The following is a 27,420-nucleotide window of genomic DNA, read 5'->3' on the forward strand; positions in this document are numbered from 1 at the left end:
CACTGTGTCTTATTTCTGTTATATGTACATTGGTTGGTACACAGCCTGGCACAGAGCAGGTCCTCAACAAATGCCTGAATGGATGAATCAATCAATCAATTAAAAAATCTCCTAAAACCTTTACTCTAACCATTAATCTACTCCTATATCAGGGGATACTAAGCTATAGCCTGTGGGCTAAATCTGACCTTGTACTTCTTTCTATACAATCTTCAAGCCAAGATTTTTTTTTTTACATTTTCAAATAATTCAAAAATATTACAATAATATTTCATGGACATGAAATTAGATGAAATTAAAATTTCAGTGTTCTCTAAGTTTTAGTGGGATACACCCAGGCCCATACTTTCACATACTGTCTATGACAACTTTTCTGCTGGAAGCCAGAGTTGAGTAATTGTAACAGAGACAGCATGCCCATCCCCATAAAGCCTAAAACATGTAGTATCTGACTCTTTATAGAAGTTTGCTGATCCTTATCTTATAGAATGGAACTTGGACAGCCTTACTATTTTATTGTTTACTTAATGAATATTACCTTCCCTAAATTAATCATTCCCTTCTCTAACATGTGTATAGGTGACCTAGATGCAAGACCGTGTACATAGTCTTACTACAGCATAGCACATGGTATCGGAGAAGGCAATGGCACCCCACTCCAGTACTCTTGCCTGGAAAGTCCCATGGATGGAGGAGCCTGGTGGGCTGCAGTCCATGGGGTCGCTAAGAGTCGGACATGACTGAGCGACTTCGCTTTCACTTTTCACTTAAAAGTCTTTAAATTTAGTCTGAACAAAGAATCCTTGGTGGAATAGAGAAAGAAAAGTGTTCTTCCCTTTGGGGTAATTATTGTTTCACTGTTAGGAATTTTAGACCCAAGAAGGAACAATATCAGGGAATATGTACAAATTACTAATTCCGTGGCTATTCTCTGAAATGGAACTTTTTAGTGCACTTAAAATTGTTCTAACTAGAGCTGGATCATTATCATTATCAAGTGTTTTGGAGGGTTCTAGGGATTAAAAAAATAGGGCCAAAAACAGGTACCTGCATGGTGGGACTCATAGTCTGGGTCTGGAGCAGGATAAAGAGACTAAGAAATAACCTTACAAGCACCATTGTGATGACAAGTCTGATGGGTGCTAAGAAAAGGCAGGCAGGCTCACTTACCATTATATACTGATAGTTACTGTCATCATTACAGATTTTCAAATCAGTGCCCAAACTGTTCAATACCAAGGTGGATCTCTTTTTCTCCTTTCCCCCTTTTTCTGCCCCTAGACTCTTGGTTCACAATCAAGTTTCACTTACAGACTGACTTGTGACAAGCTTCTGCTCCTTGTGTGACACTCTTCATAACCCCAGTGTGGAGAACAAAGCCTGACCCCTGAGAGGCACGAAGGCGTCAGTGCTGAATACAGGGAAGAACTAACTAATTAGGAGAAGAAACGTGGGCAAATTCCTTGGCATCCCTGGGCCTCAGTTTTCTCATATGTACAATAAAGGACATGTTGTCCCCACGTCCCTCTGGCTTTGCTCTCTGCGATTCCTCCGTCCTGAGAGCCAGCCCCCATCTGGCTTTCTGATTCACTCATTTCCATGGACATAAGGCAGCCTCCGTCTGCCTCTGCAGCCTGATGCATCGTCTCCTGAATGACACATGAACTCTGCCCAAGGCGACGCGGCCCACACCAATCCATTCCACAGATCACTGCTGACAGAGAACAGGGAGTAGACCTTGAGGTTTCAGTCAAGGTCTGCTCAAGGTCTTCAGCATAAAGGGTGGCCAGGCTGAACACACACCAGCAGAGAAGAGGATGACATGGGCTTCATAAACTGGCCCATGAGAGCTAGGAATCATGAAGATTTTCTTTCCACACACATTTTTAGATTGCAACTCTGACATGGGCAGCTACTTTAAAACACACCCAAACATACATGAATCAGCCCCTGCTTGTCCTCCTGGACACACACACACACACACACACACACACACACACACACTGGTGATTGTTTTTACAAGATACCGGAACTTATGGGGCTCTGAAAACCTAATTCCAGGATGACTCCAGAGCTCTTTTCCCACTGGAAGCTGTTGTTTTCCTCTGCTACCTACATCCTATGGAAGTGGTTTGGTCAAAAGGAGATTTCCACCCATGGCTACTTGTTTTTCTTGTCCTGTGAACTATCTCCTTCGATAGCAGACAGAGCCAGATAACTGAAGTGCCCCTTCACCAACCACAAAGCTCCCAGGATTCCTGTTAGCCCTGGAATAAAACGGTCAACTGCTCCAATGCATTTCCCCCTTGAAAACTAAACTTTTCAGAAGGCAAGAGGGCAACCAGAGTTCTGCTTTTCTTTCTGTTGTAGCTCTCACTCCTTTATGGTTTCTTCCCATCTTATTTTTTTTTCCATCTAAAATATATATATTTTTCAACTTGGCTGAGATAAAGTCTAGCTAGAGAGTCAACAGAAATGATATAAATGTCATAACAGGAGAAAAAAAAAAAAAACAAACTTTGTCTTCCCTGAAATGAGTTGATGCAGCTCACGATAAAAAAATATTCACCATTTTTTCAGTCTCTTTTCATATTATTCTGCATCTACTAGAGGACCAAAAGCACATTATATGAAAAGCTCTATTATCTTTTATAGAAATGACCTATGAAACCCACCCGATGGTAATCAATGGTAATATTCTGCCAACTCACCTCCCAGGAGGAAAGAATGAAATAATAATAGTTACTAACACAGCGGCGTCTCATTTCAACGCTGCAGTTCTGTTTCAATGCTGCTATATTAAAGTATATGTATTATGACTACACTCAAGTTTATTAACAAAGTTCCTATTTCTGTTTAGGTTTGACAAACATGTATATTCAGAATCTGTGCGTTCTTTCATTTTTTGAAGCTAGCAGCTTGATGTACAAAAAGGAAAGTGACAGATCATTTCAATATTTCTTTCAAATCCCAAACCAACTCAGTCAAAAGATGGGAGGAAAATATCCTCCTGGGCCTAACAAGATTATATAGACAATTGAAGATGGTCCTTCACTTTAGTGAAACAGGTAAGATATTCACTCTGGAATCAGGCTAGAATTCCTCTTCTTGACCTGCCCTGGATATCCACTGAGATTTGGTTTTTTAAGGTGAGTGGTTGTAGCACATGCTTAGCCTAAATACATAAGCTGCCTTCTCAAAACCCTAGCTATTGCATGGACAGTCATCTTTTGGGGGCTCTCCACATAGTATAGAGACCCTCTGAGGAATGGGTTATCTTTTCGGCATTAAAAACGTAACACCTCATTTCAGCCAAGGTTAGTTAACCAGGATTCAGGAAAGAGCTGATTCTGAGGACAGCAGCTCCTGTGGCTTCCATTCCTACTTTCTCTCACTAGGTGGCAGCACTGCCCAGCAAATCTGCAGAACCGTGGCCTGGAAAAGGCAGTGGTGCTGAATGAAGGGCTGCAGAGAGCCTCTGAGTTCCTGAAAGGACAGAGCCTATGGGCAAGTGACGCAGGGAAAAGTGTGTGGCATCTGCATTTCTCACAGGTCCCTTTGTGTTTGCAGTCCCTTCCTCTCCACCAGACTAGAAGTGCTTTGCCTAACGGGAGGGAAGAAAATGCGTTATCACGTAAGATGAATTTAAAAAAACCAAAAACTCAGAGGTCTTCAAACAATGTACACATTTGCTCCAATAGCCATAACATTTGGGAAAGGATTTCTGACTCGGTTTGCAAAGTCAAATTATGATGTCTTAAGCTACCTAAGATGTTCACCCACCATATTAAGAATATTTAGTTGTGAATCTGCTATAACCTGGTCAGTGACACCACGTCATAGGCTTTGTAATGATACAGGTCAAGACATGTCATAAAAGGGAATAAAGTCTAAGAAGACCATTTTGAACAAAGAAGACACCAAAATTCCTTGTGTCCCAAGCAGAGAAATAGCCTATATCAGTTTCTAAAATGCAAGTCGCTGTGGTCAAAAATAATTGATCCAGAGGAAGAGGAGGGGAAAGGAGGAAGGGGGATGGGCAAGAGAAGGAGGAGGGGAAGGAGGAAAGGGGGGGAGGGGAGCGCAGAAAGGGGTAGGGGTAGGGGAGAAGTTGCCACTGGACATGGGAAGGTGTCAATACAGCAAGAATCAGTCAAAGAATCAGCAGCTATGCTTCCAAGAGGAGTATTTACTCCGCAGCTAGAGACCTCCTTCACCTGGCAGGCTTCACTCATCTGTCATCTTCCTGTCCCTATAAACATTTGGGTTTATAAGCTGGCCTCCATGGACTTGTCTTTCCCACCTTAGGGGAAAAACAATTTACTCAGTTTAAACTCCAAGGCCAACACAGCAACACAACACAGTTGTTTTAAGGTTTGTTGAGTGGATAAGTGAAAATAAAAATAATAAAACAATGGCCAATATAATAGTTTCTTAACTAGGGCTGAGATTAAAATAAGGCAAGTGAAGAGCCCAGTGAACAAAATCTAAGAAGGTGCTGGCTTTCAGGGTCACTACCTGCTCCTGGTTCTCTTTCTACCACATGCCAGTTTTGCTTATGAGCCTCATCTCCCTGAATGGGTTTTTGAAGATTTCCATCTCTCATTGCATATAAGGGTTAGTACTGAACTGAGATCGAGTGTGCGTGGGGTTGGGGGGTGGGGGAGCGCAACTCAGTCATGTCCAACTCTTTGCAGCTATGCACTGTAGCCCACCAGGTTCCTCTGGAATTTTCCAGACAAGAATACTGAAGTGGTTGCTATTTCCTGCTCTAGGTTATCTTCCCTGTCCAGGGATCAAACTCCGCATCTCTTGCGTTTCCTGCATTGGCAGACAGATTCTTTACCACTGCGCCACCTGGGAAGCCAGAACAGTGATTCAGTTCAGTTCAGTTCAGTTCAGTTCAGTTGCTCAGTTGTGTCTGACCCTTTGCGACCTCATGAATTGCAGCACGCCAGGCCTCCCTGTCCATCACCAACTCCCGGAGTTCACCCAAACTCAGTGATGACCTAGTAGTAATTAAAAGCTCGGGCTCTGAGATCACAAAGCCCTGAGTTCAAACCCTTACTGTATCACTTGCAGAAGTTATAATGCTAAGGAGATGGTGCATCTCCCTCAGGTCCAGGTTCTTCTTCCTCGTAGGGCTGTTAAGAGGATGAAATGAGACAGGTGCAGAAAGAGCTTGGGCTTTTACCTGATACATAATACGTGGTACCTCTAATGAAAATAACAACAGCAAAAGTAAAATTTCACATCATTACTGAAATGTCACTAACTGATATCAGAGGAAAGTTCATGCCTAGTTTATCAAAATTGATTAGTAGTTTACTGTGTGCAAAGCTGCACGAGAACTTTAGAGGAATGTACAAGAATATAAAATGTGGCTGCTGATCTACAGGAGTCAGATCACAAACCTTCTATAAAAATCCAGGTTGTAAATTGTTTAGACTTTGTGCACCATTAGTCTTTTATTGCCAAAAACAATATGTGAATGAATGGGTGAGGCTGTGTTTTAATAAAACTTTATTTACAACAGGCAGCAAGCCAGATTTGTCCATTCCCAATCTAGTTTGATAAGCGAGGACTTGTGATATTCCTTATAAAAACTCAGCCAATATCAGAAGATCGCCCATTCAAGATTCAGATGTTAATGGTTTTAGAAGAGGCCAGATCATAACTGGTTGAGTTCAGGCAAATGTTTAGAGAGGACAGCTAGATAGGGAGACTACCTAAGTCATGGAGATGAGATGTATCTGTCACTGGTGTGGGGGTGGCACTCAGTAGTTCTGCTTGGAGAAAAGAGGGGAGAAATTCATAGGCAGACAAGAGGAGTGGAAAGGGAGGATGGATAAGAATATAAGGGTCAAAGACTGCAAGACTGAATTTTTACAAAAAGGAAGAGTTTGCTGTGCCCCTAGTCTGTGCAGGAGGCTGTTTTTCAATCCACCCAGGAAATAATGAAATGAACAGCACCTTTTGTGGGGTAGGTTGCTAAATTTTCATCTGGGAAGACAGAAGTTGAATTTAGTCATTGTCATATGGGAGCAAAGCAGTGTCATGCTGGTATTTGGCATTTATTTCTAGCAAGACAATGTGTTTCATTAAAAATGGAGCTCTGCTCATCGCCCATCATCTGCCCTTAACTTTCGCCAGGAGGCCAAAGTCTAGGCCCGGGCATCTTAGTATCTCCAGGTAGGATGACTGGGAGAGAATATATGCTAAAATAAATCATCTTGGAGGGTGAGGAGAGTCAGGCCCTAACAGAATCCTTCCCTGGAGAAGGGAGCTGAGCTACTGTATCCCAGAGGGAGAGGACAGGCTTGAGGGAAAGGATGAGAAATGAACCTGGGATCTCTCTCGCCACCTCTTCTTTCCAAATCTCCAATACATCCTCTTTCTATTTTCCTTAATGAGCCAACTCTACGCCAGTTCAAGGGAGTTTAGGAAGAGATATTAACCCAAACTGGCTCTGGGGGAAATATGAAAGTGAAAAGTTAGTCACACAGTCGTGTCCGACTCTTTGCGATCCCATGGACTGTAGCCCACCAGGCTCCTCCGTCCATAGAATTCTCCAGGCAAGAGTACTGAAGTGGGTTGCCATTTCCTTCTCCAGGGGATCTTCGAGACCCAGGGATTGAACCTGGGTCTCCTGCATTGCAGTGGGAAAAATGAGTGACTAATAAACACAAACAAAGGTCCTTATCTCACTAGTAACCCAGGACCTGAAATACCTTAGCACAGAGTTACACGTGAAAGATCAGAGGTCTGTCTACAGAGGGCCCCTCTGTTCAAGCTGAAATTAAAATATAGACTACAATATGTTGGGTATATCTTGTGATATAAATGATTCTGATTTTAATTCAAAAAACATACTAAAATAAGGGATTGCAACAATAAAGAAACTGATATTTTGGTACATAAAAATAGTAAGGTTTACTAGAATACAAGAATCCTGGAAACTGGCAGAACAGCCAATACCAGAAGGCAAGTTCAGTTTCATACTAGGCTGGACTAGGGGCTCTCAGGGTGTGTGTGCGTGTGTGTGCGTGTGCTCAGTCACTCAGCTGTGTCCAACTCTTTGAGATCCTATGGTCTATAGTCTGTCAGGCTCCTCTGTCCATGGGATTCTCCAGGCAAGAATGCTGGAGCAGGTTGCCATGCCCTCTTCTAGGGGATCTTCCTGACCCACGAATGGAACCTGCTGTGGCTGCTAAGTCACTTCAGTCGTGTCCAACTTTGTGTGAACCCATAGATGGCAGCCCACCAAGCTCCCCCACCCCTGGGATTCTCCAGGCAAGAACACTGGAGTGGGTTGCCATTTCCTTCTCCAATGCATCAAAGTGAAAAGTGAAAGTGAAGTCGCTCAGTTGTGTCCGACTCTTCGAGACCCCACGGACTGCAGCCTACCAGGCTCCTCCATCCATGGGATTTTCCAGGCAAGAGAACTGGAGTGGGGTGCCATTGCCTTCTCCGAGGAATCTCTTGATTTGCATCTCTTGAATTACAGGTGGATTCTTTACCATTGAGTCACCAGGGAAGCCCCTCAGGGTGTGACCCCAGACTAATAGGATTAGCCATTCCTCTTGAACTTGTGAGTGAGGCACACTCTCAGGTCCCAACCCAGATACACTGAATCAGAAACTCTGGGAATGGGGCCCAGCAATCTGTGTTTTAACCTTCCCTCCAGGTGATTCTGATGCACGCCACTGATCTATTAATATCCAGAATATGTCATGTCACTGTTCCAAAGCAGCTACCCTTCATCATGACCAAAGACTGACTCAATAGATCCGGGAAGGGGATCACAGGTACTTGTTCTTGTTTTCTAAGTTTTTCAGGCATCCAGGTATGTTTCTGATTACCACTCCTGTGGAGGGCTTCTCAAACCTGGCTGAACACTGGAATTAACCAGGGAACTCTAAAGCATTACAATGGCTGAGTTCTACCCCAGCCATTCACACTTGGTCTGAAGTACAGCCTGGCTTGGCGATAGCAGGGGAGTCTCAAAGTTCCCAGGCAATTCTCATGTACATTGCCAAGTTTACTATAATATACACTCGTGTACACTAATATGTTAGTGTATCTAATATACAGTTCAACATGTATTAAAATCACCTGGATAATTCATTGAACCAAATTCCTCAGCCCCCCGCCCAAAGAATCTATAGGTTTGGGTATGGGTCCTAAAACGTTCACTTCTAAAGAATTCCCAATTGATGTGCTAACCAATACCACTCTAGAGGAATATGCTTACTTTTTAGATACCTGGGATCTACTTTGGGCTGGGATCTACTTTGGGCTGGGATGGCCAACTTTCTACCCTCTGTTCCTCCTCCAAACTCTTATATATTTAACGTTCATTCTTCCTTATAAAGTACCCATCCAGTTAAATTATCAACATTTTTAAGGCAGAGCTATGTTCTCCCCATCTGTGGGCCACTCTAGGAATCAGTGAGTTGCACTCAGTAGGTATTCAGGTGAATAAGTGCACAAGTGTCTCAGCGCTGCTTCCCAATGCTTCTTTTCTCCCTACTGGATCAGCTAGCCAGGTCAATCTATCAGGGGCCCTTGATCTCATCGAAAAGAATCGAGGCATCTATTTTTCTTTTAAGATGACGGGAAGGTAAATATCCGTCCAGTCCTAGAGATTTAGGTTGCTTGGGGAGACTGTTCCAATAATACCCCAGATGAAGTACAGCCATCTGGAGAGTGTTTGGCATCGATGGAAACCTACTGCTGAATTTGTTCCTGGAAGACATTCATTTTAGAATGTTATTTCCAATTTGGCACATCACAGAGCTGTACAAGTCAGAGAGGATTTAGAATCCCTGCTACCTACAGAGGGCATCTTATTTAAAGCATGTCCCTGACAAAGCAGTATCAAGGAAGCACAATTGGAAATCTCCTACAGGGGAATAATCTCTCTACAGCTATAGCAGCTACTGGGACAGCAAAGCTTCCTAAAAAAAAATCTAAACTTTTATCATTCCACTTTGCTGGGGCTGCCTTCTTCAGAGCCCAGTCACAGGAACAGAACTTAATAAGTTCATTTCTCTTGACCCACAACAGCAATTCAGTCTCAATGCCATTGCCGAGATGCATGATGCCACTGAGGCTTCCCCCACCCCACAAAATAAAAGCTCAGGCAAAGAGTAGAGCCCATAATCTCTAACACGATGGTCCATTCTAGACGGACTAACAGAAGGTAGTGCCGTGGTGAAGAATCTGCCTGCAATGCAGGAGATGCAGGAGACTTGGGGTCAATCTCTGGGTCAGAAAGATTCCCTGGAGTAGGAAATGGAAACCTATTCCAGTATTCTTGCCTGGAAAATCCCATGGACAGAGGAGCCTGGTTGGTGGCTACAGTCCATGGGGTCACAAAGAGTCAGACATGATTGAGCACCACCACCATAGCAAAAACAGCAATAACATGGGTTATTTTTACTACCCCACTCCAGTACTCTTGCCTGGAAAATCCCATGGATGGAGGAGCCTGGTGGGCTGCAGTCCATGGGGCTGCTAAGCGTCGGACACAACTGAGCGACTTCACTTTCACTTTCCACTTTCATGTATTGGAGAAGGAAATGGCAACCCACTCCAGTGTTCTTGCCTAGAGAATCCCAGGGACGGGGTAGCCTCATGGGCTGCCGTCTATGGGGTCGCACAGCGTCAGACATGACTGAAGCGACTTAACAGCAGCAGGGTACTCATATGGAATAAAGCAAGAAGCTCAGAAGAGGGGGATGAGTACTTTGGAAGTAAAAAAAAAAAAAAAACCAGTTTAAAAAAGTACTTTGGAAGCTGGTAAGTTACAGAAATTATCATTAACTCAATTTTTCCAAAGAATGGAATGAGTTACTTTGCTTCTCAATTTCCTTTCCCACCTGGGAGAACCAGTGCAATACTGATAGGGAGTCTTTCTGCCTTTTGTCAGGGGCCTGGAGCAAGGAGGAAGCTGCGTTTAGTCTTCAATCTTATTGGACAAGACTGCTAGACTCATTTTTAAGGTGTAACTATCATGGCCACATACACTTATATCTTGAGCATAGTACATTATTAAGAAGCATGGACCTTGAAGGTGGATTGCCCAGGTCCAAAGTCACTGTCACTTACCCACTCTGTGACTTTCGGCAAGTTACTGAATCTCTCCATGCCTTGGTTTCCCCCTTTATAAAATGACCTATTTCACAGCATCTTTTGGATTACTACCTGCGATAATGATCTATATGTACATGACGTACATACATGTACGTACACAGATAATATGTATACTATAAATGTATAATATGAATACATCCATCTCTACTCTGGTTACAGAAGAACTCTCTTTTAAAGCATGTTCTCTCTCTCCCCACTTCTCTTTCAATCTCTCTCCACTCCCAAAACATATCTGACCCCAAAAAGAGAAACTAAAAAAAAAAAAAACAAAACTTTTAATTTTCTTTATTATTATTATTTTAAATAAAACCACTGACTACAGGGAAGAGTTTACTTCAAAGGCTCTGAGCTTTAGAGACTCTAGATGGAGGAGTTAAAAGTCCAGCAATCTCAGTTTTGGAGTAGGTGGCCTCTGGGGACTCTCAAAGGCCCTTTCTTCCAGACCTTGGGCACTGTGACCTGGAACCCCCTTGGCCATGGTGGTTGGGTCAAATTATCAGATGCCAGGTACCCTACGGCAGGGCAAAGTCAGCCCGCCCTTCCCTCTGCTAACCATGCACTGCCCGCTCGACCACGAGCTCATTTGTCCCCCTTCCCTCTTCTATCAGACTTATCTCACTCTAACCCAGCAAACTCCAGGACAGTCCTGTAGGGGGAACCAGAGTCCTTTCTTTTCAGAGCTCAAAAGAGTTCAGAGTTCTGGAGATAAAGGTGGGGCTGGAGCCAGGGCCTCTATTACACCTTTTTGCCTACGCAAGCCTTAAGTGCATTTAATTCAGTTTGGGTGGGCTAGTGAGGGGTTTCATTTCATTCACCATATTAATGAATTCCCTTGCATCCATCTAAGAAAGCTATTTACTTCTTTTTGATACAGACTTTGTACCATTAGTATCCTTCCACTAAAAATAACTTCAATCAACATTTGCTAAGCTTCCACTGCATACAAGAGTGACCAGCTGTACAAAAGGTGAAAAAGTTCATAGTACTTTCTGTCACAAGACTCACATCCTAGAGCAGTGGGGTCCAAAAGAATTTCTATGATGATGGAAACTTCTTATATCTCTGCTAATATCTTAGCCACTAGCCATGTGAAACTCTCAGGTATTTGAAACATGGCTAGTATGACTGAAAAATTGAGTTTTTACTTTGATTTTGATTGGTCTACATATAGATAGTCAGACGTGGCCAGTGGCTACGCTATTGGACAGCATGGTCTAGACTGGAAAACCATGCTACTTAAGAGTGGCTCCCATGATCCCTAGGCCAGAGTATCTGCATCCCCTGTAGCCTGCAGAAAGCAGTCTCTGATCTCACCCTACACTTCCTGAGTTAGAAACTGCACTGGAATAAGATCTCCTGGTGCCTCATCTGCACATTGAGTCTTAGGAAGCACTCTTCTAGGGACGAATCCATTCAACAGTCATAAAAGATATATATATATATCTTCTCTCTCTATATATATATATACATGTATATATATATGCAAGTGGGTCTCGCAATCTCTCAGAGTTTTTGATTCGTTGGGTCTGGGTTGGGTTCTAAGAATCTGTGTTTCTTTATTGTGCTTCAGATGCAACTGGGGAGTGTTAAAAAAAAGTGCTGAGCCTGGGCCACCGCTGCCCCTTAACCTAGATTCTCCGATTTAATTTGTTGGAGGTTTGGCCTGAGCATCGAGAGTTTTAAAAGCTCTTCAGGGATTCTGATGGACACCGAATATGAGAACCTTCCCAGCACAGCCTAGGACAGTGGTTCTCAAAACTGGGTGGACGTCAGGATGACCAGGAGGGCTCATAAAACATACGTTGCTGGAGTTTTTGATTCATTGGGTCTGGGTTGGGTTCTAAGAATCTGTGTTTCGAACATGTTTTCAGGCAATGCTGATGCTGCCTGCTGGTCTGGCAAGCCACTCACTCAGTCATTTTTTAAAAAAGCACAGGTTTTGGAATCTGACCTGGGCTGAGTTCTCGATCCACTGTTTACTACCTGAAGAAGTTAACTAATCCCCAAACCATAGCTTTTTAAATTGTAAAACTAGACTTTGGGTTGCTGTGACTGCTATTAAACAACTGAGATAATGCATATGAAATGCTGAGCCCAGTGTCTGCTCTTAAGCAATTAAATTAATTATTCATTATTATCATTAGTGTAAGAAGAGATACCCATTCGCTCATGCATTCAATAAGCACAAACTGTGTGTCAGGCACTGCTCCAGATGCTGGGAACATGGCAAAAAAAAAAAAAAAAAAAACAAGATGGTCAGGACCTCTGCCACACTACCCATACGACTGGACTTCTAACTGAGAGGAGAAAACGGACGGATTATACAGCTCTTACAACACAAATCACAAGAATGAAGGAAGCAAAGGTCAGGGAAGAATTCGTTCCACCTGGAAGAATGGGAAAGCTTCACCCAGGAGGTGGGGTTAGATCTGTGCATTCATGCAGACAGAGAGATGACATTCAGACAGGAAGGGAAAAACCCACTCCTGAGGCAGGTGTGAGGGAAGATGAGCAAGACAGATGCAGCCTGGTGGGGCCGGGGCGGGAAGTCTAAGGAGAAGGGAGGCAGGGAGGTAGGACTGTGTACTGAGCACTGCCCCCACTCTCTGCCTAAAATCACACTCTGCTTTTTTTTTTTAAATTTCAATATGCTAAAAATTACTGAAGTCTAGAAAGTGAAACCATCCAAAGGCTTTTATTCTTTTTTTACATGTATATTTTTTTAGTTCTTGGACTTAATTTTTTAGGGAGTATACTTTTTAATTGGAATATAATTGATTTATAATGTTGTATTAGTTTCAGCTGTACAACAACATGAATCAGCCATAAGTATACATATATCCCCTTCCTCTTGAGGTTCCCTCCCACCCTCTCCCACCCTACCCCTCTAGGCCCTCTAGGTCATCATAAAGAGCCAGGCTGGGCTCCCTGCGCTATACAGAAGCTTCCCACGAGCTATCTGTTTTACACGTGGCAGTGGAAATATGCCAATGCTGTTCTCTCAATATGTCCCATGCTCTCCTTCCCCTGCTGTGTCCATAAGTCCCTTCTCTGCATCTGCATCTCTATTTCTGCCCTGCAAATAAGTTCTTCGGTACCATGTCTCAAGATTCCATATACATACATATGTGTGTGTTAATATATATTTGTTTTTCTCTTTCTGAATTACTTTTGCATGACAGTTTCTAGATTCATCCACATTACTACAAATGACCCAAATGTTGCTCCTTTTTATGGCTGAGTAGTATTCCATTACATATATTTATCACAGCTTCTTTATCCATTCATCTAGTGATGAACATCTAGATTGCTTTCACGTCCTGGTTATTGTAAATAGTGCTACAATGAACACAGGGGTACATGTGTCTCTTTGACGTATCATTTTCTCAGGGTATATGCCCAGCAGTGGGATTGTTGGGTTATATGGTAGTTTTCTGGAATGCCAAAGAATTGATGCTTTTGAACTGTGGTGTTGAAGAAGACTCTTGAGAGTCCCTTGGACTGAAAGGAGATCCAACCAGTCAATCCTAAAGGAAATCAGTCCTGAATATTCATTGGAAAGACTGATGCTGAAACTGAAACTCCAGTACTTCGGCCACCTGATGCAAAGAACTGACTCATCTGAAAAGACCGTGATGCTGGGAAAGATTGAGGGCAGGAGGAGAAGGGGACGACAGAGGATGAGATGGTTGGATGGCATCACCGACTTGATGGACATGAGTTTGAGTAAGTGCCAGGAGTTGGTGATGGAGAGGGAAGCCTGGCGGGCTGCAGTCCATGGGGTCTCAAAGAGTCGGACACGACTGAGTGACTGAACTGAACTGATGTTAGTTTTTAGTGTTTTAAGGAACCTCCATACTGTTCGCCATGGTAGTTGTGCCAATTTACATTCCTACCAACAGTGCAAGAGGGCAAGGCTTTTATTCTTGATTACTCTCCCCCAATGCAGAGGGTAGTCAATGAAGGTCCTGATATGAACTTCACCTTGCCTTTTGTGGGGTTCTTCAAGCAAGGGAGGGGCCTTGGGACCACATTATAAAGTGGATGGACAACACAGAGACTCCTAGCACTTCAGTAAAGCCCCTGGAAGACTGACCACTAAAGGGGACAGTATCTGACCCGACACATGGCTTTCCTTGGAAGAATGGTGACAAGCCATTGTGCCTCATTCACTCACCCGGCACTCTGCATTTCCATTTCTCTCCACCCTTAAGTAAACTCCCCCAAAATCAAGAAAACATGAGATCTAAGGAAAGAGGGCTTTTAAGCAAAGGATATGCAAATTAAATAGGTTCTTCTTCACTAGTACAGCCTCAAAGGAAAGGGAATCCAGACCTCTCTAACTTGCTTACATACAATGATAACAAGCACATCTATCTGGTAATTCATCTGTTCCCAAGAAAAGAAAGCAAAGACCCAGTGTTACATAGAAATGCAGGAAGGGGTACACGTGTCTCTTTCCCTTCTGGTTTCCTCAGTGTGTATGCCCAGCAGTGGGATTGCTGGATCATAAGGCAGTTCTATTTCCAGTTTTTTAAGGAATCTCCACACTGTTCTCCATAGTGGCTGTACTAGTTTGCATTCCCACCAACAGTGTAAGAGGGTTCCCTTTTCTCCACACCCTCTCCAGCATTTATTATTTGTAGACTTTTGGATCGCAGCCATTCTGACTGGTGTGAAATGGTACCTCATAGTGATTTTGATTTGCATTTCTCTGATAATGAGTGATGTTGAGCATCTTTTCATGTGTTTGTTAGCCATCTGTATGTCTTCTTTGGAGAAATGTCTATATAGTTCTTTGGCCCATTTTTTGATTGGGTCGTTTATTTTTCTGGAGTTGAGCTGTAGGAGTTGCTTGTATATTTTTGAGATTAGTTGTTTGTCAGTTGCTTCATTTGCTATTATTTTCTCCCATTCTGAAGGCTGTCTTTTCACCTTGCTAATAGTTTCCTTTGATGTGCAGAAGCTTTTGTTCATCGCAGCACTGTTTATAATAGCCAGGACATGGAAGCAACCTAGATGTCCATCAGCAGATGAATGGATAAGAAAGCTGTGGTACATATACACAATGGAGTATTGCTCAGCCATTAAAAAGAATACATTTGAATCAGTTCTGAGGTGGATGAAACTGGAGCCTATTATACAGAGTGAAGTAAGCCAGAAGGAAAAACATAAATACAGTATACTAACGCATATATATGGAATTTAGAAAGATGGTAACAATAACCCAGTGTACGAGACAGCAAAAGAGACACTGATGTATGGAACAGTCTTATGGACTCTGTGGGAGAGGGAGAGGGTGGGAAGATTTGGGAGAATGACATTGAAACATGTAAAATATCATGTAAGAAACGACTTGCCAGTCCAGGTTCGATGCACGATACTGGATGCTTGGGGCTAGTGCACTGGGACGACCCAGAGGGATGGTATGGGGAGGGAGGAGGGAGGAGGGTTCAGGATGGGGAACACATGTATACCTGTGGCAGATTCATTTTGATATTTGGCAAAACTAATACAATTATGTAAAGTTTAAAAATAAAATAAAATTTTAAAATAAATAAATAAATAAATAAAAATGAAAAAAAAAAAGAAATGCAGGAAGGGGAAAGTCTCAAGCTCCAAACAAGATCTCCCCAAGGGTCTCCTCCCATGATAAGCTGGGAAAATGCAGAGCTAAGGGCCCAGAGGGCCCTAAATGCCTACAAGAGTTTATGGACTCCAATGGACTATGGAGAGCCATTGGATAGTCTGAACAGGGCACTGGTCCCAGCTCTAAATTCTTCTGGCCGTCTATGACTTTGGGCAAGTCACGCACTCCCTCTGAGCCTCAGGTTCCTATTTGGCAAAATGGAAATAATAATAATAATAATACCCCTTTCGGTAGGCAGAATGAAAAAGTTAAGTCGCTCAGTCATGTCCAACTCTTTGCAACCCCATAGACTATATAGTCCATGGAATTCTCCAGGTGAGAATACTAGAGTGGGTAGCCGCTCCCTTCTCCCTTCTCCAGGGGATCTTCCCAATCCAGGGATCGAACTCTCCCACATTGCAGGCAGATTCTTTACCAGCTGAGCCACAAGGGAACCCAAAGAATACCGGGGTGGGTAGCCTATCCCTTCTCCAGGGATCTTCCTGACCCTGGGTCTCCTACACTGCAGGTGGATTCTTTACCAACTGAGCTATCAGGGAAGGCAGCGTAATGGCCCCTCAAAAATATTCATGTGAATCCCCAGAACCTGTGAATCTGGTAACTTACATGACAAAAGGCAACTTAGGTAGCAGGGGAATTAAGGCTGTCAATTAGCTGACCTTGAGATGAGAAAGCATCCTGGATCACCCTCCAATGTAATCATAAAGGTCTTTAAAAGTCGAAGAGGGAGGAAGCAGAGAGAGGCAGACAACAGAAAGCGAGATCAGAGAGATGCATTGTGAGAACTCCGCCCTCTGTGGCTGGCTCTGAAGATGGAGAAGTGACCACAAGGAATGTGGGTTGGTTCTGGAAGCTGAAAAAAGCAAGGAAATAGAATCCTCCTTGGAGCTTCCAGAGAGGAGCACAGCCCTGAAGATACTGTTTTGGACTTCTAACCTACACAACTGTAAGATAATAGATATGTGTTGCATTAAGAGTAGGACGCTAATGCATCTGTCTGGCAGGGTTATGAGGCTGATCTGATGCCTGGCAAACTAAAACTACTTTCTTATCTCGGGCGGTATTACCATCCGTGGGCACCCGCCACTCTCCAGACATGGTAAGCGCCTCTCCCTGCAGAATGCTCACTTCTTCCCACTCCGCCCATCTCACCTACATCACAAGCCTCAGCTGAGCCCCAGCTCATTGCAGAAGCCTCCTCTCTTTCCTCTGCCCATGTGAGCTTTCTCCTCCAAACTCCCACTGCCCTGACAGCCTGGACCTCGCAATTTCGGACATAATTATACAGCGGGTAGAGCTACCTGCTGTTGCTGTATGCGTGTTTATTTTGGTTCCAAAACTAAATTGAAATCTTGGTCTCAAACAGGAACTGTGTTTGGTCCTGTTGTTGTTGTTTTTAAGGACCTGTACCTTTTTTTTTTTCACAGTCCTGTTTTAACCACCTTTGACACAGAGAGTCACTGCCCAGGCATACATTTATAAGCAGATACTCAATCATTTTAATTGTTCCATGACTGGACACTAACTCATTTTTCTACTTTTTTAGCAAAGTTTTCTATTTTCTAGCAGAGTTTACTGAAAGGCCTAAGGCCAGGTCTGACACAGACTAGAGAACAGCTCTAGTTTTCGAACACAGTGATTGGAGCTCCTCGTCATACCCTGATCTCATCAGTCAGAGAGGAGGTGGGCAAGGTTGGAAATCACAGTAAAACTAGGAAAGAAGGTGGCCAAGCATGTGTCCCTCTTACCCCAGGACTGGGCACACAGTAGGTACTCAATAACAGTCAGTTAGATGACTGGCTGATGTCTGTGTACCATTTTTTCCTCTACTGGCTGCCTTTACTTCTGGAAGATGCCCCTCAACAAAGACATATCCATAAACAAGGAGGCAGAGCCCACTGGCCCACCCTGGGGACACAGTTCCCACAAGAATGAGACAAACAGACAAGAGTTCTCCCCAGAGCATGTTTTTCAAGTCTCAAAATAAGATCCATCTCTCATTTCAAGGTACATTTATTTTAGTGAGGCAGGATAAGGATTTTGTGAATAAGCTGGTGTGTGGGAACAGGAATTAAAATAAGCATTGACTTGCTGCCTGCCGACGTGGATGTCCTCACATCCCACTGCCTTATTTTTGGTTCCATTCTGGTTTGTTTTCTTCTCTGGGGTTTTAAAATATGATAGGGAGGTTAGAAAGAAAGGCTGTGGATAACCATGGCTTCTGTTCACAAAGCTGGTCCTGTGTGCCTGGTCACTCATTACACTTCACTGAATCCCCACTACACTCATCTCAGGTGAGTGCTATCATTATCCCCATAGGAGAGGTGAGAAGACTGAGTTTATGACAGGGAAAATGACCGTGCTCAAAGCAACCCATGAACATGTGGCTGAGCACAATGTGAACTGAGGCGGTGGAGCCCAGAACGGGACCCTGAGCCAATCAGCTCTACTGATCAAGGACCTGCCCCCAGTCTCTCTCTCTCTCTTCAGGTGGAGCAGATCCAGTCCCCAAGTTGCTAGGATAGTCTGGGACTCGGGAACCTCCACGCTAGCTCTAGTTCTAGAAACTGGCGGTAGATAAGGAAGAGTGAGAAAAGGAGGAGCTATGAGCTGTGTGTTTTTAAGTAAGACCTCTTCCCCTCCCTGCCTGCCTGAAACAACAGGATGAGTTAGAGAGATGCCAACATAAAGCAGTAAAAGTGGCTCAGTTATTCCCAACCCAGTCCTCAAAACCCCAAACCTCTCAAAAGGGTCAGAACAGAGGCAGAAGAACAGCGTAAGAAAATGGGCATGAAGTCAGACTAGATTTTGGGTAAGGAAGGCCTTCCCCCACTCCCAAGCTACAGAATCCTGGACAAGAGAGAGAGCTCCTCTGAGCCCGCATCTCCTTATCTGTAAAATGGGAAAATAATTCCTACTTTACAGGTTTGCTCTAAGGACCAAGTTCATGTATGCAAGGGTTTATCATAGGGCCCAGTGCATAGCACAACTGGAATAAATACTAGCTGTTTTTATTAACAGACTGTCCAATGGACTAAGACGATGCATGCAAAAAAATAAAGACTATACTATATAATATGCAACCATGTTAAGAGTCGGAAGTCAAATGTGATGCAAGTTACGCTCCAGAAAAGGTAAAGGCAGGGGATGTGATGGTCATTTCACTTTTTATCCCCCATGGTGCCAGCTGCAGCACAGTCCTCTGCTCTCGACCGGGCTTCCGAGGTGTGAAAGAGCCCACTTGCCAATGCAGGAGACATAAGAGATACAGGATGGATCCCTGGGTGGGGAAGATTCCTTGGAAAAGGGCATGGCAACACACTCCAGTATTCTTGCCTGGAGAATCCTATGGACAGAGGAGCCTAGCAGGCTGCAGTCGATGAGGTCGTATAGAGTTGGACATGACTGAAATGTCCGACACGACTTAGCGTGGGCTCAAGAAGCATGTCGGAGAAGGCAATGGCGCCCCACTCCAGTACTCTTGCCTGGAAATCCCATGGATGGAGGAGCCTGGTAGGCTGCAGTCCATGGGGTCTCTAAGAGTTGGGCACAACTGAGTGACTTCACTTTCACTTTTCACTTTCATGCATTGGAGAAGGAAATGGCAACCCACTCCAGTATTCTTGCCTGGAGAATCCCAGGGATGGGGGAGCCTAGTGGGCTGCTATCTATGGGGTTGAACAGAGTCGGACACGACTTAAGCGACTTAGCAGCAGCAAGAAGCATGTGCAGATTTGGGAAAGACTTCAATTTTCCTGCATTTTGTCCTAAACCTCTGCCAGCAAAGGCAGTACTTTTCATTTACTAAGAGGAGGGCAGCGCTTTCTGAAATGCCCTATTTAATGGAATTATTCCTTTTACTTTATAAGCCACACCTCATGGGAATGTTCATTTTATCTCTGGCAGCTCATCAGAACAATAACTGTTTCCTGGTGCAATAACCTATGTATTAAATCACAATGGGGACCTCCTTGAAATATTACTATACTGAATTCTCTTCCATAACAGGCAGATCAGTTTTGGATTTCACCCAAGAGGCTTAGTCACCAAAGAACCAAAAGTATTTCATTAAATGTGTTTTCTCCTAAAAGAGAAGAAAGGTTATTAGTAGTTATTATTATCTCATAGTCTCAAAGGTTGTTGGTCTTTGTTTCCAGTTTCAATAGCACTTGAATCCCACAGAGGAGGAGGCTGAAGGGCTGCAGTCCATAGCATCACAGAGGTGGACACAATTGAAGTGACTGAGCACTTATGCTTCCGAACATACTATATAATTTACTTATTTATTAGGCTTCTTTTTTCCCTGTTCTTCCCCCACCGCAATGTCAGAGGAGGGGATGCTGCCTACTTTATTCACTGTTGTTTCCTAATCATATAGAAAATGCACCTGGCATATAATAGCTGCTTTATAACCCTGTTCAATTCGTGAGCAAATTAAAGCATATTTTAGAGCATATTTTTTTTGAAAAGCAACTACAACTGAAGCAAAGCATCTCTAACTAGTCTTCTCTTTTCTGTCTCTGCCCCCTTTTTTGTTTAACTGAAGTATAGTTGGTTTACAATGTATTCGTTTCTGGCGCACAGCAAAGTGACTTATTGGTGCACATGTGCTAAGTCACTTCAGTTGTGTCAGACTCTTTGCAACCCCATGGACTGTAGCCCGCCAGGCTCCTCTGTCCATGAGATTCTCCAGGCAAGAATACTGGAGTGGGTTGCATGCCCTCCTCCAGGGGATCTTCCCAACCCAGGGATGGAACCTGCATCTCTCATGTCTTCTGCATTGGCAGGTGGGTTCTTTACCACTAGTGCCATCTGGGAAGCCATATATATAAATTTTCATATTATTTTCCACAATAGTGTATTACAGGTACTGAATACAGTTCCTTGTGCTATATATATAGTACATGGGTGCTCAGTCCCTAAGTCATGTCCAACTCTCTGTGACCCCATGGACTGCGGCTTGCCAGGCTCCTCTATCCATGGGATTTCTCAGACAAGAATACTGGAGTGGGTAGCCATTTCCTTCTCCAGAGGATCTTCCCGAAGCAGGGATCGAATGCACGTCTCCTGTATTACAGGTAGATTCTTTACCACTGAGCCACCTGGGAAGCTCTGTGCTATATGGTAGACCCCTGTTATTTACCTATTCTATATACAATAGTTTGTATCTGCTAATCCCAAATTTCTAATTTATCCCTCCCCCAACCCCCTTTCCTCTTTCTTCCATTTTCCTGTCTGCGCAGATAGATTTTTACTAGATCAGAACCCCTCCAAAAGTCAGAATGACATCATCCACAAAAAGGAATGGGTTTTTACAAGATCTAAGTCCTCCTAATGGTGACTATTCAAGGAGACTCACTTACGCAAAAAAAAGGAGACCTGGTTCCACACCAGGGGTGAGCCCTGCTGGCTGCAGAGGTGGGATGTCTCCACCACAGTCAGGAAGGGGTCCCCTCCATCTTCCAGGACCACAAGGGACCTAGCATCAAATTCAGGTTTGGGAAGTGCATGAACTGGAAGGTAGTTTAAGTCCAAATATCCCATTTTTCCAATGGGAAAACTGAGGGTCCAGAAAAGTAGTGTTTATTCAAGTACACAGAGGAAGTAGAGCCCAACCAAGAAGAGAAGGCAGATTCCTTTTCTTCCTCCTCCCTTATTCTCTTTTCTCTTCCATCCTTCTCTCTTTCCCTCTCTCCCTCTCCCTCTCTTCCTTCTCTCCCTTTGTCTGCTTGGGGTGTGTGTGTGTGTATACATGTGTCACAATGATGGTTTAGAAAGAGCTCTGGTTAGCAGTCCATACAAAACTTTGACCCAGGTATGCTGGTGATTAATTTCACTAACTACCTAGTTCTCTACAACAACCAAGATTGCAAATTTTCTCAAAGTTCCCATGAACAATGCAAGAGGTTTAGAAATTTTCTGAAATGAAAGAATCTTTGAGATCATCTAGCCCAACCTCTATTTTACAGGTGAAAAACAGCAGGTAGAGGGACGAAAAGTGAGTTCCTCACATCACAAGGTGGGCTCAGAGCTCAGTTGAAGCGGCCAGGATCTTGGGCATCAGAGCCATGAAAGGATACTCAGGATGCTTCTCACTTGGGTATCTGGCTCTAATGGTCTCACCATTCTGGCCAGAAAATCCCATCTAAGAGAGCACATCTCAGATCAAGGGCGAAAACATTCCCCTTGAGCAAGTAAATACAACTCAAATGAGAAAACTAGCAGAAAATAGAATCCGCATGATAAACACACACACACATACATACATGTATGCGTTACTGCACACACCATATATAAAAGATTCTTGTTTTAAAAGTACTTGATACTAGGTATAGAATACATTTATAGGACTAGCAAGGACATCAAAAGTGCTAGCAGAAGCATATTTTGACACAACATTTTTGAAAAGTTATCCATTAATATCTATAAACTAAAATACACATACTCTTTGATCCAGCAAGTCCTCTTCCAGGAACTTGGAATTCTCTCTAAAGATAGAACTGTATGGATACATGGATGAGAGTGCTTACCAAACCACTGTTGATAGCAGAAAAGTAAACAATCATGTTGTGCATTATTTGGGTAACAGCTGAATAAACGTACTAGAGCAATGTATGGGATTTTGCGCAACTGTCATAAAACGAATCATTACAGAGCTGAAGGGATGGCCATCACTTACTAGTAGTAAGAGTCAACTGCAGTGTGATGTGACTGATAACAATGATTTCATATAAAGACAACCATCTCTAAAACACTGTGATGTGTGCACATCTGTGTTTGCTGGTGGTGAAACCAGCACAAAGGAAAGATGTGGAAGTCTGTAACACTGAGCATCCTGGGCAGAGGGTAGTGATGGATGTGGGCGGAAGAGGTACTTAATATTTTCTTTATACATCTTTGACTATTGATGCTATTTTATATATATATTACTTTGAAGAAATATGTTAAGACCAAAAATCTCTGAAAATAAAGACAGAGGGAGCCCACAAATAGTCCTCCAAGTCCTATTTCAGCCTCCCCTCTTCCCCTGTAGACTTGTGACAGCAAGAACATTTTGAGGAAATTACTCAGTGTGGCAAAGAGAACCCAACAGCTGCCTCTCTAAACCTTTGGCCCCTTGACCATCCTCTGAGTTACTTACTTTTCCCACTAAATTATCCTAGACTTGATACAGGAAGTGACCTGTCAAGCAAATACAGGAAGTGAGGTGTGAACACAGCTCCAGCAAAAGCTCCTCCATTCACACAGGGAAGAAGCTGGATCTCCCTCGAGGTGAAGGTGTCTTATTCCACCCCCACAAAGGAGCTCACAATTTTAATTAAACCACACTGGGTCCACCCATCACAAAACTGTGAAGCAGACAGAAGCTAACTCTGGCAGGCAGGCCTCCTGGGGCACCTGAAGCTGTTACGCAGAAAGCTTTGTGCCCATGCTCTGTTGAATAAACAGTAAGAGAACCATGAATGCAGAGGTTCTGCCTGTGACCATGATGACCACTGGGCTTCAACAATGATAAAACTGCATTCTCTGAAGCACTCACTGTTCACATTCTTCTTGGCTGGTGCTTGCTTCTGAGAGAAAACTCTCACCATCAACTTCTAAACCTCTGAGAGTTGTTCACACAAATCCAGGAAGGTTTCTTTCTGTGGATTCTCAGTCCTCCAATGCATCCCAGATGCACCACCTGATGTATTTCAGCCATGGCTCAGAAGCCAGTGAAAAAGAAGGGAGAGAGATCGACTTACCAAGCCAACTTCTGTTTAAGTACACGGACACAAACACAGGGGGGACCGTGAAGAAATCTACCACAGAGTTCACTTCAAGCCAGAACCATAGCTTATCGTTGGCTGCAATAAACTGGGGGAAAGAAAACACAAGAGAGAGAGAGAGAGAAAATGAGAAGCATGGTGCTGGCATGCAAACAGTACTCTTCCCCCCCTCAAAAGAAAACACTTATTTATTTTTATTTATTTTTTTTTTATTTATTTTTAATTGAAGGAAAGTTGCTTCGCAATATTGTGTTGGTCTCTGCCAAACATCAACATGAGTCAGCCATAGGTATACATGTGTCCCCTCTCCTTCTTAAGCCTCCCCCCACCTCCCACCTCTTCCCACCCTTCAGTTCTAGAAAGTTGATACTGATGAACCTATTTACAGGGCAACAATGGAGATGCAGACATAGAGAACAGATTTATGGACACGGGTATGGGGGAGGAAGGAGAGAGTGGGAGGAATGGAGAGAGTAACACGGAAGTATATACACTGCTGCTGCTGCTGCTACATCGCTTCAGTCGTGTCCGACTCTGTGCGACCCCATAGACAGCAGCCCACCAGGCTCCCCTGTCCCTGGGATTCTCCAGGCAAGAACACTGGAGTAGGTTTCCATTTCCTTCTCCAATGCGTGAAAGTGAAGTCGCTCAGTCGTGTCCGACTCTTAGCCACCCCATAGGTGGCAGCCTACCAGGCCCCTCCGTACATGGGATTTTCCAGGCAAGAGTACTGGAGTGGGGTGCCATTGCCTTCTCCAAGTATATACACTACCATATGTAAAAGAGATAGCTAGTGGGAATTTGCTGTATGACTCAGGGAACTCAAACTGGGGCTCTACAACAAACTATACTCTTTCTTCCAAAGGGTACATTTCAGTTTTTCATGGGGGCCTACAGGGAGATGTTATGTTCTTATATCTATGCCAGTTCCTTGCTATTTCTGTCTTAGAATTTGGATCTACAGTCTTTTCTAGAGAGTGACTATATGCTCTGAGAGCCTTGGAGAAAGCTCAGGGAGTACATTTTTCTGTGGTTTTCAATAGCATCATAGGGCAGTTTGAGAGACCTCACGTTTCTTAAAGTCTCCACTGTAAATATTCACCCACACAGTCTGTACAGCTCCCTTTATAGACATGGTTTGGATAAATCCTCCAAGCCCTCAATTCTGCCAATCTACCCCCTTGCTTCAACCCTCACAACTCACTGTTCTCTCAGGATTCAGTTAAGTGAGCACTGATAAACATAATTTTAAGAGCGGAAGGTTTTTCCTCCTGTTTAAGGCAAACCATGCATTCGTGCGTGAATGGAGAGATGAGGAACAGTAGACCAGTAAGGGTGTAATAGTCATTTCAATCCTTATTTCTCCTGCTCAGAACAAAATTAACATATACGTGAGGAAATGCTGACCTAAGGAAAGGGCTCTCTCACAAAATGAAAATCAGAATTCGGTCTCTTGTCTTCCCTGCAAACACTGGGCTTCATCTTGCCTGTGGGAGCAGATGCTGATGGGGAATGGTCCCTAGGTACAAGATTCACACGCTCCATTGTGATACTGAGCAGTCTTGTTCAAACTTACCCGCAAGCCAAAGTAGAGAAGGAAGAATACGTTGAAAGCCATGTCGATCTGTAATGTGAAATCTTTGTAGAAATTCTGGCAGGATTCTATTGGGCTATTAGATAGGAAGAAGAGAAAAGCAAGAGGTAAATGAAAAGCATCATCACATGTTCCATATCGCTGTGCAGTGACGGTGCTTAGGGAACAGGACAAAATGAACGTTCAAAAAATAAAACATTTGGTCTTTGTATCCCCTGTGATCATCAAGCAAGCATTGCCAAGGGGCCTTTCCATTCAACCATACAGTCTTTTGTTCTTTGTTTTCGTCATTTGATACATGTATTGTTTCCATCATCATTCAACAGTTGAGCTAAGAATCTAAAGAGGATCATGCAGACACCTTGAGGGAAGGACAAGCAGAAGAGACCACCAAAGTCCTCAATTTCATATTAACCCTTAAAGAACTGACCTCTTTCTTTGAGAGGACACGAACCTAAGCTAAAAGCAGTCCCTCCCACTCTCCAGCACATTAGAAATGAAGTCCATTTTCAATTAAACACAGCGGTTGTGTTTTGGACCTTTTAAAAGCCATTGGTTGATTAATGATAAAGGACCAGGAGCATCTCAGGAAAGCCGTGGAGGAGAGGATCCTGGTGGATGTTCTGGTGAAACTAAATATGGACTTATATGCAGCACTCTGATCTGGGGAAAGAAGCATTGCCCAACTGGTAGAATTCAAGACCATTAAATCAATCTATTGAAGCAGTACTCTAAGGGTTAATTTTTATTTTTATTTTTTGGCATGCAGGTTAATTGCCCTTGTGTGTGTCAAGCAGCCAATGCGAACCCCCAGCACATTCTACTTTGCTTGAGAGTAGGCAGTTCAAAAGGGTACAACTATACAAACTGGTACGTGGCTTCCGTGTGCTTTCCTGCATCAAACTGATCAGAGGATCAGAGTGTGAAAAGTCCCAAAGTTTGGGCTGGATGGGAAGTAGGAAAGCCTCATAAGCCTTTCAAAGCTGTGAATGAATATGTATAGGACACTGTTATCAGTAAGCCAATGGAACCACTCAGGCCAGGAATGTCAAGAAGGTGTGGTGAGGGAAAGAATAGGGGAGGATGGGGAGAAGTAAAATACATTCCCCAGATGGGAAGCAACATGGACCTCCAGGATGGGAGAGGGCTAACTTGAGAGGTGCAGGATGGAGGATTTCCAAGTATCACCACTTTGGAAATTGCTGTACGCAATACCAGTTAGTATAGTTGTACTTCAGTAAGGGCAATTCTTGGTTGTTCAACAGGCAGGAATCTGTGCAGTACAGATATGCAGGGCCCGCTTAAAGGCAGGGTGACTCAGTCCGTGGGACTCTCTGATCGAGTTACATGCACTGGATTTATCCATTCTTCATCTGTATTACAAGTCAAACATGCCCTTTGTCATCTCCCAAATCACAGATATGTGGAAAACCCTACAGACAAGCATGAAGAGGAATCTACATTTGCATTTACAAACTAAGCAGACTGAACAAAAAACAAACACTGAAAACCATTTGTATAAAGGAAATGGCAAGTACTCGGTTTTCACTAAGGTAAAGCGGGAGGAAAGATAGCATGGAATTTGCTTACTCCAATGATGAAAGAAGGCAGGAGCAAAAGAGACTGAACACCATAGCCTGCCACTGCTCTTTGCCTGCTCTCTTACTCAGATTCAATGAAAAAAGGAGAATCCAGGACAGGAGTTAACAAGTGACACTTCTGCAATCCTCAATCTAGGATGGAATTTTGTTTTAAGAGCAAGACCCACAGGGTCCACAGGTGTTAGAATTCTTTGCTACTCTAGGCGCAGTGGAAAGAAGTATATGAACTAGGTTGACCAGAAGTCCACTATTGATCCCAAGGGATGAGGAGACCGCGCATCTCTATATTAGGTAAGCTACAGGTATGATGGGCTACCAAAATACTGAAGAGTAAATGGTGTATGTGTGGGTGTATGTGTGCGTAAGAGTGAGCAGGAGATTGAGGATGGGCGGGGGGCGGGGGGGGGGGGGGAATCCTGCAGGGAAATACAATATTGTACTCATGTCTTCCCTTGTGCCAGCAGTGACTTAGCTGTGCCTTATAAACTTGTCCACATCAAGATTGATGTGTATACTACCAAGGGGACAGACATGTCCCAAGTCTGTTACGGAAAACCCACTACCACTTCACCAAGGCCAAACAATCACCTTACTTATTGCCTTCACAATAGTCATTGGTGGCACATTTGGGGGTCCATGTGAGTTCCT

The 27,420-nt window shown here is 43.6% G+C and overlaps 1 protein-coding gene across 15 annotated transcripts in view; it reads right to left on the reverse strand.

Annotated features, from left to right (window-relative positions):
• The window catches only part of KCNMA1 (potassium calcium-activated channel subfamily M alpha 1), a 777,298-nt gene that overhangs the window by 310,771 nt on the left and 439,107 nt on the right, over positions 1 to 27,420 (reverse strand). For all 15 annotated transcript variants that reach the window (XR_009493216.1, XM_024986560.2, XM_024986559.2 and 12 more), the window contains 2 exon segments: positions 25,154 to 25,247; positions 23,554 to 23,665 (listed from right to left, as the gene is read on the reverse strand). Coding sequence is in view for 14 of the 15 variants with exons in the window: in XM_024986560.2 (XP_024842328.1) it covers positions 23,554 to 23,665; positions 25,154 to 25,247 (206 nt within the window). In the remaining variant the exon portion in view is untranslated.

This window comes from Bos taurus, chromosome 28, assembly GCF_002263795.3.
Source record: "Bos taurus isolate L1 Dominette 01449 registration number 42190680 breed Hereford chromosome 28, ARS-UCD2.0, whole genome shotgun sequence".
Taxonomy (NCBI): Eukaryota; Metazoa; Chordata; class Mammalia; order Artiodactyla; family Bovidae; genus Bos; species Bos taurus.